We start from the raw sequence: 16,445 nt of genomic DNA, 5'->3' as shown, positions 1-16,445 counted from the left end.
CAGCCAGATCCGACCATGCTGCATAACGTATTAATAATCATTAATAGTGAATAATACCGTATAATAATACCGTCACAATAATTAGTATAGTTGACGGCCAGTTGGCAACATAATTGGTGCTTCGTATTAACATTCCGTTTTAAAACACACAGAATCTCTCTCTCTCTCTCTCTCTCTCTCTCTCTCTCTCTCTCTCTCTCTCTCTCTCTCTCTCTCTCTCTCTCTCTCTCTCTCTCTCTCTCTCTCTCTCTCTCTCTCTCTCTCTCTCTCTCTCTCTCTCTCTCTCTCTCTCTCTCTCTCTCTCTCTCTCTGAGACCATGTACACCTCTTTCAGCAATATTATAGCGAGTGTTCGCAATACTTTATTTTGCCAGTTGGCCATTAGGGCCTGCAAGCATTAAAATCCACATACCCTGAGTGAAATCTGCAGGCCCATTGTATCACAGCAATAAAACTAAAATAATCTGTGCTTCATACACATTTTCAGTTTGTTTCTACAAAATCAATTAGCGAGGCTTACGGTGCAGAGAGAAGTTTTTATTTGTGAAAGACTGGTTTTGACATTCCTATGCACAAAGCTTTGAAATATCGGGAAGCGAAACTGTAAGTTATCCCAACATGGAGGATCATGGGTGATTCCTGAACGTTAATATAGCAAAAAAAACCAACACTTTCTGAAAGATGCTAATGAGGAATATTCTAAGATTTTGAAGAAAGGATAATTTACTGAAGGCCAGAAGGACCAGCATGTTTGAAACTACCTGCCCGATGCAATAACAACCGGTGCTGGGCACGACTCACGACTAGGAGTGCCAACTATTGGCTTCACATATTGCAAGCACATGTAAGGAATCGAACCCGAACGAACGCTTTAACCGCTGTGTTACCCCGCCTAACATGTTGGGCTACAGTGTATGTACACTACCACGAGCTCTGCCTCTCAACGAACACAACCGCTGAAGGCATCACATAGATGTGTATATTAATCATTTGTTGGATGATAGGGAGACTGCCAGCTTCTGCCCCAGGAAGAGACGAGGATATTATATGACCGCTTCATACGCCCTCCTTACGCTTTATGCCCTCTAGCTAATATATGACTGTGTAATTCTACGTCAGAGCAGGTTTGAGTCTGCCCGTGTCTTGTGTTCAGAGTGTGTTCACCTTAGTGTTGTCCAGTATGTTATGCTCCTGTGTAAAAATTCTGACCTCGATTGCAGGGTTGTGATGAAGCAGAGCTGTAGGCAAGGCGACAGAGAGAATCGAAGAGGTCTGAGCTACAACGATCCGTTGCATTGTTGTATAGTTTTGATCCGTTACAAATGTCTTCACCTCAACAAAGAACGCACTGTTTGTCCGATCTCATCATCGAATGACAAATCTGTCCGTTAAGTACGGAGCTTTTTGCGTAGAATGATCAGTAAACAATAAAGAGCATGTATTCAGGACAGAGAACTAGACAAAAAATAAATCAACACGAAAGTTATTTTCCCAGATTAGTCGTCTGTGGCAAGGACCCGCGAGACTCATGAAGTCCCCTGTGTGACCACGGATTATAAAGGAAGGGAGATATGTTAGGTCCATACTCAAGCTGAGCACAAGTCAATTAGTATACTAGCGTGAAGCTTGGCATTTATTTGTCCTCAGCTTATCACTGTTTGACAATGCCTGATGTCATGTGACCGGAACATGCTCGGTATCACGCAATATATGCCTTGAAAAGAGAGTACTTGCTACAACGTAAAGGTTGATGACAAGGAACCGTAATGCACCGAAAAGCGTAACTTGCACCATGCATGCTTTTAATGATGCATTAGTTAAACGCGGCCTGCTCGAAAATGCCACTTAAGTGTTGAGGCTAGTTGCCCTACCGCCAAATCATTTCATATGGTCAATCGATTATGTCTGATTAATGAATTAATGACGACTAAATATGTTCGATAGGATGCAGTGTGACTGGTAGACAAAATCGGTGAGGTATGGTTAACACTGGAGAATGGATTTTGTTGACGTCGGGTAAATTCATTCTTAGACTTGGGAAGAGTTAAACTGTTTCTATATTATTATAGAACAGTTGAGAGGATTTGAGAAATGACATTGTGAATCAGCAATCCATAGCAACATCTATGCGAGACTCGTGTGTAGGACGATGGTACATTCCTGTGCATGACTCAGTTGTGAGTGTTATGTATAAGATTAATGAAACAAACTGATAATGTGTATAAGATTAATTGTTCTCGTCACGGTGTGGCTGAAATATTGCTGATAAGACGATAAATTTTAACTCACTCACTCACTCATTGAATTGTGAGTGAGTATGGTTTTACGTCTCTTTTAGCAATATTCCATCGCTACGGGGACTCAACGGCGTGGAACACCAGAAATGGGGCTTCGCACATTGTAGCCAGGTGGGAATCGATCCCGGAACGAGGAAAGGCCTTAACCACTGGGCTACCTCACCGACCCTCAAAACAAAAAAGTTGCCATCTCTTCTAGCATAATGTACATCTAGCAAGTATTGATTCATCTGACAGAACATACCACATGTCTTAAATAGACGAATGATAGATGTGCTTACATACTTACTAATAATATGCGTTCTTGAAAACAGATTTGGCTCATATATTTTATAAGCAGAGTATCAAATCGATAAATCGAATATTGATCAATTTGATGTAGAATAAATATTTCGCTAAATCGAATTTGGGATGTATATTTCACGTGTACGGATAACCCACTCACTTTATAATCACAAGCCCAATGAAGTGCCACTAAAAGCATGTCTCATGTCTCAACATATTGTCATAGACTAAATCATTTCAATAGGTTTCCTTAAAACTTCATTTATTCAAACAATCTATTTGTTTCAGTATAAGTCCAAAGTGCACCGAAATTCTATCCCCTTTGTCTATGTAATGTATTCGGCAAACATTTGGTGTATCCCCTCTTATCATAAACCCCCCTCCGGGCAGGACCCTTAATTCTCAAACGTTATCAATACATGTCAATTAACACCTCCTTAAGTCGCCTAATCTTACGTGTGTACATGTGCATGGGCCAGTGACCTTGCACAATGTGGCGTAATGGCCCTGTGTATAAAAACCTGGCTGATATGGTCAGTCGACAGACCATCCAGGAGACCATCCAGTGAGACCATCCAGCGAGACCATCCAGCGAGACCAACCAGCAAGACCAACCATGGAGACTAGATCATCGACAGAAGTGGACGGATTGTGCGTCTAGTCGGGGTGTCGGCCAAGGCCGTCGCCCCACCTACGACTACGTCGACGATGAAGAATCGCCGTCGGACTTCTGAATGTGTGTAAGTGACAGAGCGGGTCTCCACATCGGGATCATTGGCCATTCAGTCCTGATGTGCGTTCTGTCACATGTTTACCACTGTATTTACCATTTTGACCATCCTTCGACCAAACAGTAATAAAACATGGCTGCTGCTGTCTTCATCTCTACAAGTGACTCCTGTCTTCCCTGTCTCTTTTCCACCATCCTAAACTACCACCCGAGGGCGACGACCACAACGGACGTCCTTGGACAGATGGTCTATTTGTTTCAGTATAAGTCCAAAGTGCACCGAAATTCTATCCCCTTTGTCTATGTAATGTATTCGGCAAACATTTGGTGTATCCCCTCTTATCATAAACCCCCCTCCGGGCAGGACCCTTAATTCTCAAACGTTATCAATACATGTCAATTAACACCTCCTTAAGTCGCCTAATCTTACGTATGTACATGTGCATGGGCCAGTGACCTTGCACAATGTGGCGTAATGGCCCTGTGTATAAAAACCTGACCGATATGGTCAGTCGACAGACCAACCGGCGGGACCATCCAGCGAGACCAACCGGCGGGACCATCCAGCGAGACCATCCAGCGAGACCAACCGGCGGGACCATCCAGCGAGACCAACCGGCAAGACCAACCATGGAGACTAGATCATCGACAGAAGTGGACGGATTGTGCGTCTAGTCGGGGTGTCGGCCAAGGCCGTCGCCCCACCTACGACTACGTCGACGATGAAGAATCGCCGTCGGACTTCTGAATGTGTGTAAGTGACAGAGCGGGTCTCCACATCGGGATCATTGGCCATTCAGTCCTGATGTGCGTTCTGTCACATGTTTACCACTGTATTTACCATTTTGACCATCCTTCGACCAAACAGTAATAAAACATGGCTGCTGCTGTCTTCATCTCTACCGCTGAATTTTGTCTACCGTTACTCTTGTCCACCATCCTAAACTACCACCTGAGAGCGACCACGACGATCGCTCTTGGACAGATGGTGGAGAAATATCCGGGTAGCGTGAGTTTGCTGTGATTCACGCACGATTCCCCTACCCTAACTCGCAGCAAAGCAACCGGTAGTTTAGAGATGGTGGTTGACAAGAGCAGCGTCAACGTCGGGGCCATCTTGGCGGAAGAACGAAGACATCAGACAGTCAGCCGACCCGACAGTCATTAGCGAAACAGCAGCTCATAGCCGGCAAACCTCAGCACTTCCAGCAATGTCATCGACAGCAACAACCAGACCCAGCAAAGTCATATTATCCAGTGAGTACAACAACTTTCAACACCACTCTTCAAGATCATGTCATCAAGACTCAAGATTCTTCATCATGTGCTTCACATTGTGTTCGTGTGACAATTTATGTGAACTTTTCTTCGAACTTTCTCACAACTTTTGTGTTTATACGTTTCTCTCGGACGTTCTTGTACATCTCAGGTATGTCAATCTTATCCAACCATTGTTTTACATGTGTTTATATATGTCATATTTTTCATCCACTGAGTACGTATTGCAATCTGTATGTGATGTTATGAGGCGTGCATCTTTATTAGATTAAGTTTTTGAAGTCGGTTAGGCTCTTACTTTACTACATATCCTTGCATATACACATTTAATGCAGATCAACGCTATCTGCGGGTTCCGAGTCGTCCCACTCAAATCAGACTCCCGGTTTCAAGGATTTTTCTAGCAATTTGTTCCTCTATAACTTTTACTATGGACAATAGCTTATAACGAGCTATGCAATACTGTAATTACTCTTCGTGAAAACGTCTAAATCTTTTTATGTGGTAATAGCAGTCGTAGAAGTATAATAAGCTATGTCTCTCCAAGCTTATTTGATGGAGACTGTTTATCCAGTCTACATCCTACTTCTTCGTTTTGCCAACGTGTTTTGTGCTTAGTTATGATACCGGCGAAAATTTAGTATCCATGTGCATAATACTTTCTATGGTAACTGGCACACAATATACAATTCGCTAAAATATCTTTGAGCCAATTTCACTTGAATTAATTTTTCATCAACTTTCGGTTTAGACTTTTGAAGTTAGTTAGGTTTATTTTTTTCTCATGCCAATTCTACTTTTAGTGCAGATCACATCTACATCTGCTAGCCTTGTCGAGTCTAGGCTCACTAATATAAGACTCCCAATTTCAAAGATCTTACTGTTGTCATGAAAATATTACATTCAAATGCAAACGACGACGCATTACGCACATTCTGTTTTTGTTCCTGTAAGTCATATGTGTACTTATCAGTCAGGTATTCCGACTGTATGGGCGACCGCGAGCAGGAGTTTGCCGCTCGGTGGAAACGTCCAATGTTTTATTTGTACGAGCTGGATAGCCGCTCACCTGTGTTGTTGTACGAGCTGGATAGCCGCTCACCTGTATTTTGTGTGTACACGTTCGATATTGTTATTGTTTTGTTTCGCCTGACCATTGTTGACAATTCGATTCATGTATTACCTTTGACGTTCCCGTATATGCCATTACGATTATGTGACTTATGATCGATGCCTGTACTAGATATTGTCAACGCGTCAACGTTTCATCCAATTCACTGTATACTTTTATATCCAATATTGTCACTATTCTTAAAAAGCGCTTTTGAGGACAAAAGCTCCACGATGTTCAGGGGTGTTGTCATAGACTAAATCATTTCAATAGGTTTCCTTAAAACTTCATTTATTCAAACAATCTATTTGTTTCAGTATAAGTCCAAAGTGCACCGAAATTCTATCCCCTTTGTCTATGTAATGTATTCGGCAAACATTTGGTGTATCCCCTCTTATCATAAACCCCCCTCCGGGCAGGACCCTTAATTCTCAAACGTTATCAATACATGTCAATTAACACCTCCTTAAGTCGCCTAATCTTACGTGTGTACATGTGCATGGGCCAGTGACCTTGCACAATGTGGCGTAATGGCCCTGTGTATAAAAACCTGGCTGATATGGTCAGTCGACAGACCATCCAGGAGACCATCCAGTGAGACCATCCAGCGAGACCAACCAGCAAGACCAACCATGGAGTCTAGATCATCGACAGAAGTGGACGGATTGTGCGTCTAGTCGGGGTGTCGGCCAAGGCCGTCGCCCCACCTACGACTACGTCGACGATGAAGAATCGCCGTCGGACTTCTGAATGTGTGTAAGTGACGGAGCGGGTCTCCACATCGGGATCATTGGCCATTCAGTCCTGATGTGCGTTCTGTCACATGTTTACCACTGTATTTACCATTTTGACCATCCTTCGACCAAACAGTAATAAAACATGGCTGCTGCTGTCTTCATCTCTAACGCTGACTCTTGCCTGTCGTCCCTGTCTCTTGTCCACCATCCTAAACTACCACCTGAGAGCGACCACGACGATCGCTCTTGGACAATATCAACATTGCAGCTGATTAGCACTGCTCACCACAGATGTACAGTTTAACACAAATACTGAAATAAGATACCCTCTGTTTGTTCCCATTGTTTATCTGGGTGCAGGGCTGATATCATGTTTGCCCTACGGTCAGATTACTACAAGGAACGATTGGTCATGGTCTGAGACAGGCTTGTTTCCCTGTCGTCGTTCTCGACATCTTGTCCGTTGTTCGTGTTCTTGTCAGCAGTTTGCTAGGTCGACACTTTCTCATTCACCGTCGTCATAGTTCTGGAATGTGTCCACCAGCTGTGTTGAATCGCTTGTCAGAAGAGACGATCAACTCTATCGGGTGGTCATGCTCGCTGACTTGGTTGATACCATCTTTCCCAATTGTGTAGATCGATGTTTATTTAATTAAATTAAATTTAAAAGCGGAGTGAAGCTAAACTCACTGACTCACTTGAATAACATCATCACTTTTGCACCTGCTGAGGATACCTGAAAATAATGCTTGTATACTAAGTACTTGATCTATATTCTTAACGTTTGTTATGGGGAGTTTCGGCCCTTAGGCTTTCTAGGATCCGCCGATCTTGGATTCGAATCCTGGATCTTTTTTCATACCGTGATAAAACTGAAATACTGCTCAAAGTTCTAAAACGCTAGTTGTACTGCAACCAACTACATATATGCTTTTTAGCATCAATAATCGATACATCAAGGCTAATATGAAAAACAACCTTTTAGGATATACATACTGTCATGCGGATATTGAAGTATACCCTGAATGTTTAATTCTTATGAATGCGCGGGTGTAGGGTAACGCTGCATTCAGCAATATTACAACTACTTGATGTCGGTCTGTATATAATAGAGACTGGACCAGACAACCTAGTGATCAACAGCATGAACATCGATCTACACAGTGTAACTACATGCATCGAGCTACATGTGTCAACCGAGTCCGTGAGCCTGACCACTCTGTCCCCTAGTCGTCTCTTACGACAAGCATGGTTTACTGAAGATCAATTTTAACCCCGAACTTCACGCGTATGTAGGGTATTTTTACCAGATATGAAACGTGAGTTGGTCAGCAAGTATCGGTCTAAGAAGTAGAAAAATTCAAATCAGGCCGCCCACTGTCCGTCCGCTCAGCTGTCATGAGTCAATATTTAATCCACTTGATAAAATAGGTGAGCTTTGCCTGGTGGGGGCAAGTTAAAGTCTTTAAACTTTTAATTTTAAGTTTCATTCAGTCCTCCTCTTAAGTACACAGTGAGGCTGTTTCCGAGACGCCGTACGTGATGTCGGAGACAGTACCAGTTGATGTTGAGGTGACTCTAATTAATACACGGCAAACAACGATGGGTCGACAACCGGACGTTCAGGCGACTAAGTACCCGTTAACTCTTTCAAGTATGATACAGGGCGAATTATAGAAAAAAGGGTGCCATATTTATGTTCAACTTCACCGCAAATTTGAACATGTTATTAGAACGACGTTACTGAACTGAAAGCAGTCACCGAAAGATTGCAAAGCTGAAAGACAAAATACACTCATAATACAGATAAAACATATCGCCATCGAATATTTTATCATATTAGTATATATCTTGCTTCTTTGCTTTTGAACCACCATCAAAAATGGATGTAAACTGTCTTTAGCCCTGCAGTTTACACGGCACTGTAAATATAGTAATACTGTTGTTAATAAATAAAGAAGTTGTAGTTCTTTGAATGAGTGAGGTTGGTTTGTACGCGTACTATTTCCGCCTTATAACCAGTGATGGGGGAAATGGTATTTATCCATTGTACCATGTGTAAAATTGAAGTATTCTGCATGTCGAGTCAACTCCTATACAACTAAGCTCTGTTATTATAATATACTGACATTATGTCTGAAAACTAGCATTCGTTTTTATTATACATAGTTTAATTGTTAAGTCATTTGAATTTGCCACCGACATTTCTACGTAGGGCAGTGTCGGGTATATTGCCTGACAGTGAAAACTACGCCCCTACTCCCTGCTGTTTCATAACAAAAAGCAATATTAATACAAACAACGAACCTTTCAATGTAAATCATATTCACGCATGACGACTAAACACCTTGTTCCCAAGGAATTATGACGGAGATCAATGCTATCACAAAATACAGACATAAAATCCAAATACATACAAGGCAGCAAGATAACATTTGTTACAACTGACATTTCAGGGAAACCCCGATTATCGAATGGTTATCGGTGGGGTAGCCTGGTGGTTAAGGCGTTCGTTCGTCACGCCGAAAACACGGGTTGATTCCCCACATGGGTAAAATGTGTGAAGGTCATTTCTGGTGTCTCCCGCCGTGATATTGCTGGGCTATTACTAAAAGCAGCGTAAAACTCAAATCACACACTCACTTAAGAGTTTAAGTACTGAATACATCGGAGTATAACTTTCTTCTATGATATATGAATATTCTGTAAGACTTATATGGGATGGAGACACACGTATTATGGTGTTTGGTGTTTCTCCTCATCGTGATTTCAGGCCAATGAAACTTGTTCGGTAAAGGACAAGTTGGAGAGTTGTGAATGGTTTGTTCGTAATGTACAATCCATAAATAGCGAACAAAACCCTACATTGTGGTCTGAGACGTATGAAAATAGATTTGTGTTGTTTTGAGATAAAGGTGTCCCACCTCTGAACAGACCAGTTCTCCCTCTCAGCGCCCACACACCCATAACATTGGCGATGTGGCGCTCGTTTGCCTTTTTCACCTTTTTCGTGTTTATTTCTTTATTTTCTTGACTAGAAACTACAGTTTTACTGAAAGACAAAGTTTCATCTTTAAGGTATATGCACGGAAATATCAGTAGTGGCCAGCACGTCGTGAAAAGTACACAAATATTCACTTTTGGTTTATAAGTGATTCATCAGTAAAACGGACACGGTTCTACGGTGTTCCATTTGAGAGTTCAGATTATTTTATTTTTTATTTTTATGGCCTTGTGGCACAATATTTACAGACATAAATGTATTTCTAGAGTTCTCATGATATTCAATATAACATATCACTATCATTAAAATTTCATATGAAACACCCTAATAGCAGCTATGGCTCTGATTACAATACGTCTTAAACATTGTCTGGCGATTGAAGTATCCGCCCAGCAACCATGATAAATAATAGTTTCTTAACTATGAATATTTACTACATATTAACAATAAACGATATTCATCTTCAGTTTTCATGTTCATCACATGCAATGTGAACATATATACACGTCATATTCTGGAGTTTCACTCGCCTCGTTTCATAGGCAATTAACGTTAAAACGATGTAGTGATGTTCTTAACTTTAAAACGGTGTAGTGATGTTCTTAATTTAGGTCTGATTACGGATTTGTCTTTAAGTTGTAAATATATAACTTTAGAATAATGAAACAATTATTTTATAGTGGTTATATACATATGTCATTCATATCTGAATCAGAGATGAATATGGGTGTTGTGCAATGGTTCATGGCACTGATCTACATGTTCGTTCTTGCTTAACTGCCAAAGAATGGGAGTATTTTTGAGTTTGTCACATTGTATAATCTGGGAAGCATCATTATGTTCTGTTCGTTTTTTTGCGCTTACGAAAGAGAATTCTTCCATTGTCTAACACTGTTACATTGTACCGTATACTCGGAATATCCTACTAAAGGATTAGAGACTAATCAATGTGTAAGACATTATCCAATAAGCTAACGTGCGTCACTTTCTGCGAACACCCTGTCATCATGATTTGGTATTACTTATGAGAGGTATGGTTTTACGCCGCTGTTAGCAATATTCCCATTGCCTTTGTCCAGAAAGTATAGTAAATGGCCATTAAAACTCTCGTGAAAACGGGTGAAATGAACCGTCCCCGGGCCCCCAGTAAACCTTTGTTTCACTCCAGATTTAAAGATATAGGGAATGTAGAATATATCAACTTCGCATATATTTCTGTAGGAAGAACATCAGATACAGATAAAGAATGGTATAGACAGGCGGTAGCCTAGTGGGTCGTCACTTTGAAGGTCCCCAAGATGGATACAGTGTATGGATATCGCTGGAATAATGCTAAAACGGCTTAAACCTATACTCACTCACTCATTGAAGTTATTGCATGAGACGTTATCGACCTGAACCAATATGGAAAAGAAGCCGAGCACTTTACAGGGTTCCGAGGAGAGCCTCCCGTTTGCCCTGCAAACAAACTTAAACTGGGACGACCCCCTCTGTCCAGACAATGATCTTAAAACCTATTCTGTACTATAAGTTTAGACGTCCGTTTAAATTAACACTTTCAAAGACGGACACAAAGAACGAAACAAAAGTCAGCGAAAGAAGCACACAACACGCCTTTCACTTTGCTGTTATCTAGCTTGGACGCTCGAGTCAAACCGATCGCTCCCGATATAATTGGAATGGTTAAGGCGACAAAACATTACCGCCAACTGTCCACAATTCGGACAAAGGGCTGGACGTCGAATGACAAGCTGTGCGCTATCACAAGTTACTGTCCTTTTCACTTGTAAAAAACCTCCACTTTTTGTCAATTACGACTGGTGGGGTGGGCCAGTGTTCATGGTAAGTGTAAGATTTTGGGGTAAATTGTTTGAAGGGGATGAAAACGGTTAGTTAAATCCCGGGTAGGTATAAAGGGGCAGCTAGTGGGTGCCTTGTCAGTGACGGTTCCTGCCTCGCTGTTGACAACACAAAATAAGGTAAGTTCACATCATCTTTGCTGTCTTGTCCATTCAGTTGGCATTCATTACCTGTTTTCATGGAAGTTCTGACAGGCATCTTTCTGAATAGTTCAATGTATAAGTTATGTGTATATACTTGAAGAATTATATGAAAGTCTTAAAGAAACTTCAAAGGCCATCAGATGCTCACCTGTTTTGCGAACACCTGGTGTCATCACTGATTTAAAGTGATCCATGCTTTTCTCCGTTATTTTGACTTTACACGGGGTCTGTTTCAGCTAGTAACTTATGTTTGACCATTTAGTCAATGCATTTAATGTTTTCTATTCAGATTTGTTCAAGTGTTCCTGTCATCCGGTGAAGACAGATTTTACGAATAGTAGTCATTACATTTTCGCAATAGACTTTACGATGATGTCCGTCCATACTTGTAGCTTAAATAGCTAACGGATTCATAATACTCACGTGACGATCCGGGTCTTCATCAACCCATGCTTGCCCGAAGAGGCGACTAACGAGGTCAGACTCAGTCAGTGGTCTGACTTGGTTGACCAAGTGTCATCAGATCGATGCTCATGATATCAATCGTTGGATTGTCTGATCCAGATTTGATCACTGATAATAGCTGGATAATTGTAGAGTGTGGCGTTAAACAACACACACATAAACTTAGTAACATTGACGACAGGTCATCTTGGTAGCGAAGACAGCCAAATGGTTCAGAGGTGGGTTTACTGGGTGATTAAAGCGTTCGCTTGTCAAGCCGAAGGCTGGGGCTCTATTTGCCAAACGGGTACAATGTGTGAAGCCCATTTCTAGTGTCCCCCGCCGTGATAATGTTGGAATATTGCGACGTAAAACTAAACTCACTCGGAATACAACATTGGTGTGTATGACGAATGTTCTCTCTGTTCCAGAACGATGGTCTGCCTGCTGCTGTTGTTATGTGTTGCCCCAGTGGCGCTAGCCTGGGACCCAGAGGAAGCTCATTCCCTGCTTCGTAAGGCCATGGCCAAGGTAGGGCCAAATACTGAAGCTCACCTTCCCACTTTCGTTCCACAGTGTGTTTGGTTTTTCAAGACTGAGTATCTCATGTATAGTGAACGACCAGACTTCCAGACTTAACAATAATTTCAGTATTTCAAGATAAGTAAAACATCTGATTCCTTTACCAGTAAATTTCTCAAAGAGGCTTCATTCTAATTGCTTAGATGACCTAGGTTAGTTTGTATCCTGCCTAGGAAAATATTGTATTGTTATTAATGTTTATCTGAATATGGTTCTAGGATGTTAGTCGAAAATGATTTATGATCCATAGTGAATATTATCCGTGTTTCTTAATCATAATGTCATGTTTTCGAAACGGAAAGTGTATTATGCTCGTTTATTTCGTCTATTATGCATATATTCAATATGCTCACACCTCAAGTCATTGCATTATATACACGAAGGAACGAGAAAATAATCGAAGGACGAGTAAGTACTCGCTATTTTAAGTTTTTATACAAACGTGTGAACTAATGATAAAATATTCGAAGGAGTGTGAAAAAATGTTGAAGAATCGAAATTTTACTGGAAGCATTTTGATGCTACAAAAGCGGCAGTATTAGGATTTCGTAGATATTTGATGTAAAACTGCTAGTAAGTCTATTGATTTGTCCTCATCAAAGGATTTACAGACATAGCCGATGTTTTGGTACTTGTAAATCCTGTGATGTGTCAGCTGAAGTGTTTCTATAAAGCTGCATTATGTACATGAGTATATTACATGGAATGCATATTCTGCGAACGAGGCGCTTCGAGGAGATATTCAAACGATGAAAAATGTAATTCAAGTGGAACATGGACTGAAGGTTTGACTGGTCTGATATGTTGTTGTGACCGAACCGAAACTACTCTGACAAGGGTTGTAAGCTTGGTCTGATTTCACACCCTCAGGACGTTGACGGAGAGCTTGAGGGTTGGCAGTTAGAGAAACTGCCAGACTTTCTCAAGTGGTACAGCCTGCAGAAACAGATGAAAGGAGATGGCGACAGAAAGATGAACGAAGACGAAGGTGAAGATGAGAAGAAGAGAGTGGAGATCCCCAAGGCTCCCTGGGACCACCCTGGACCCTTCTTCTGGTGGAAACTCCATCACAAGTATGACGTCATCAGACAGTGGAAGGAGGAGCAGGCCCGGAAACAACGTGAACAGTGGGTGAGGGAGGTCAAGGAGAAGATGGAGAAGTTCCAGCAGTTTGAGAAATTCCAGGCCGCCTTGGAGGAACACAGGCAGAAGGCAGAGAACATGAGAAAACTCCAGGGAGTGCTTAGACTCCATGCTCAGGTGAGAATTCAACATTGAATTACAGGAGTTGGGAGTAGGATGTTTGTTTGTTTGTTTGTTTGATCGTTTGTTTAACGCCACGTCCAGTAATATTCCAGTCACATGACTGGGTTGTTAAATATTCGAGTCTGGACCAGACAATCCAGTGATCAACATCATGAGCATCGGTGTACGCAATTGGGATACCATGTCCTGCATGCATGAACCTAACCACCCGATCCCGTTATTCACATCTTACGACAAGCATGGGTTGCTGAAGACCAGTCCTAGCCAGGATGATTTTTAACAATTGAACAGTCAGTTGAGTTTTCGTGTACTTCACTGGTTGTAAACGATGATTGGATATTGAATCATAAGATGTATTTTGTCAATAACTCATCCACCCCTCACCTTTTCTTTTCTAACTCATTAGTTCTCACTCATTTCTTCTTCTCGTTCACTCACTCACTCGCTGACTCGACAGGTTCAGAAGGAGCAGGAGTTCGGGGAGATGATGAGGACGTTTACCCAGAAGAAGAAGCAGTTCGTGTTCACCGTTGTGTATGAACTGATGAAGTTCTGCAAGTGCAGCGAGTCTATCATGGATCTCCAACGCTTCTTCAACCCCGACAGCGTGCGCAACATGAACGAGGTAAGCATGAACAACACCAGCATCATGGACATCGACGAGCACCTGGCTTTCCCACACCCAAGGACAAAAGAGGAGGCCAAGAAGCTGTTCATGAAGGTGAGCACTAAAACTTCCCGGTGTCCATTCTTGTTAAATCACATAGCATGGGCAAACAAACTGCTGGACAAAATACGAATTCAAACACGTTCGAAAAATGCAACAAATGTGATGGTATTGTATTCCATACGGATTCATAGCTGTCTTTTGCACCTTTACTTGCAGGGTTATGTTTTTAGCTGGAAACAGATCATGAATAAAGTCCTAAATGTTTATATTCTGTGAGGAAGTTATCAAAAACATCGGTCACAAAATTTAATGTACAGTATTATCGATAACACAGCTTTCATATCCCATTTCTGGTGTTCTCCAACCGTGATATTGCGGGAATATTGCAAAAAGCGGCGTGAAAACTAAACTGACTCACTCAAAAACACACTTGTACTCATGCTTGTTTTATACTGTGACACCAGGCCAAAACTACCAGACACAGACACAATTAATTGTCTCGGAGCTGTGTTCACTGTTTGACATCTTAATGCCCAACGACGGGCACGGTAACAGAAAAAACCATCTAAGAGTCTGACATTTCGATAATATTGCAGGGACTTGTGAAGACGCTGTGTGTGAGCGCCAAAGAATACGTGCATCATGTGAGGATGTTCGCCGCCAATCATCTTGCTCATCACTTCGCCATGGAAGCCATGGGAGACAAGCAGCCAGCTGGCAACATGGGCGACATGCAGCCTATGGGAGACATGGTGTCTGATGACCAATCTAGGAATTACGGCTTTTAGGTGAGTGAGTGAGTATGTTTTTGTGCCGCTCGTGCAATGGGGTGGGGCTTTCACCTTCCGGAAACAAAAAGTTTAGAATGATGCTTTTTTGTGGGAATGACGTCTTTGCTAGGATACATAGTGGGATTGATGTTGGGGAGTGAGTGAGTTTAGTTTTACGCCGCTTTTTAGCAATATTCTAGTAATATCACTGCGAGAGACGCCAGAAAATGAGCTTCACACACTGTACCCATGTGGGGAATCGAACCCGGGTCTTCAGGCATTCATGTCGACCAGAGATCATACATCCCGTTTTATTAATATTCAATTCTAATTTCAGATACCGAGAGTCACTGAGGCGTGAAGCACGTTTAAACGAAGCTCAATCACGTAAGACGCGGGACGCACATACGCGAAGCACAGTTAACACAGAGACGTGAAGCACGGTGGCCTCGTTTATATCTCCAAATAGTAGACTGCACCTGTATAGAAACGCGTAACTATGCAAATCTGCTCAACAATATAATTGTGTCGGTCAATAAAATGTTAAAACGGTCAACTATAGCAGTGAGTGTTTTATCTATGATGTTGAGATTTGGTACATACACATTTTGGTTTTGATGGCACACAATATGGCTCATAAGCCATAAAAGTGTGAAAAGCGAGTAAGTGAGTGAGTTTAGTTTTACGCCGCTTGTAAAAACGGCGTAAGTGGCGAACACTCCAGCCACTTGGCTACCTTACCTCCCTTGATTATCATACTGGATCAAGGTCGAACAAACCAGTGAAGACCCGGGTTAGAATTGATCTTCAGCAACCCACGTCCTAAGAGACAGCTTTTCCTAAGGGATCGTGCGGTCAGACTCACTGACTTGGCTGACACATGTCATTGCATCTCGATGTTCATGATATTGGTCACTGAATTGTCTGGTCCAGACTCGACTATTTTCCATATATTCCTACCGAATGCGGCGGAACACAACCAAAGGAATACTAAAAAATGTGTTCATATTGTTTCCTTGAGGTCACACGATGCAGTCAAGCACACAAAGTCATACTGCTGAATGCACAATGTTTTGGACATGACTCATATCCAAACGAAAGCCATGAAGATCTGGGTGAAAATTCTGTGAGAATATCTTCAGTAACCCATGCTTGTCCTAGGAGGCAACTTACGGGATCGGGTGTTCAGGCTTGCTGACTAGTTTGACATATGTCATCGGTTCACACTTGCGTAAATTGATGCTGATGCTGTTGATCACTGGATTTTC

The 16,445-nt window shown here is 41.9% G+C and overlaps 1 protein-coding gene across 1 annotated transcript; it reads left to right on the top strand.

The window, feature by feature from the left end:
* The first annotated feature begins 12,324 nt into the window (after nucleotides 1–12,324).
* Nucleotides 12,325–15,195, top strand: LOC137298708 (uncharacterized). The gene is made up of 4 exons (XM_067830989.1): nucleotides 12,325–12,420; nucleotides 13,342–13,731; nucleotides 14,195–14,458; nucleotides 15,004–15,195. The coding sequence occupies exons 1-4, from the start codon at nucleotides 12,325–12,327 to the stop codon at nucleotides 15,193–15,195; spliced, it is 942 nt and encodes a 313-aa protein (XP_067687090.1).
* Nucleotides 15,196–16,445: the final 1,250 nt, after the last annotated feature.

Source organism: Haliotis asinina, chromosome 10 (assembly GCF_037392515.1).
Source record: "Haliotis asinina isolate JCU_RB_2024 chromosome 10, JCU_Hal_asi_v2, whole genome shotgun sequence".
NCBI lineage: Eukaryota > Metazoa > Mollusca > Gastropoda > Lepetellida > Haliotidae > Haliotis > Haliotis asinina.
Note: the sequence above shows the minus strand (reverse complement) of the source record. Positions and strands in the feature narration are given on the sequence as shown.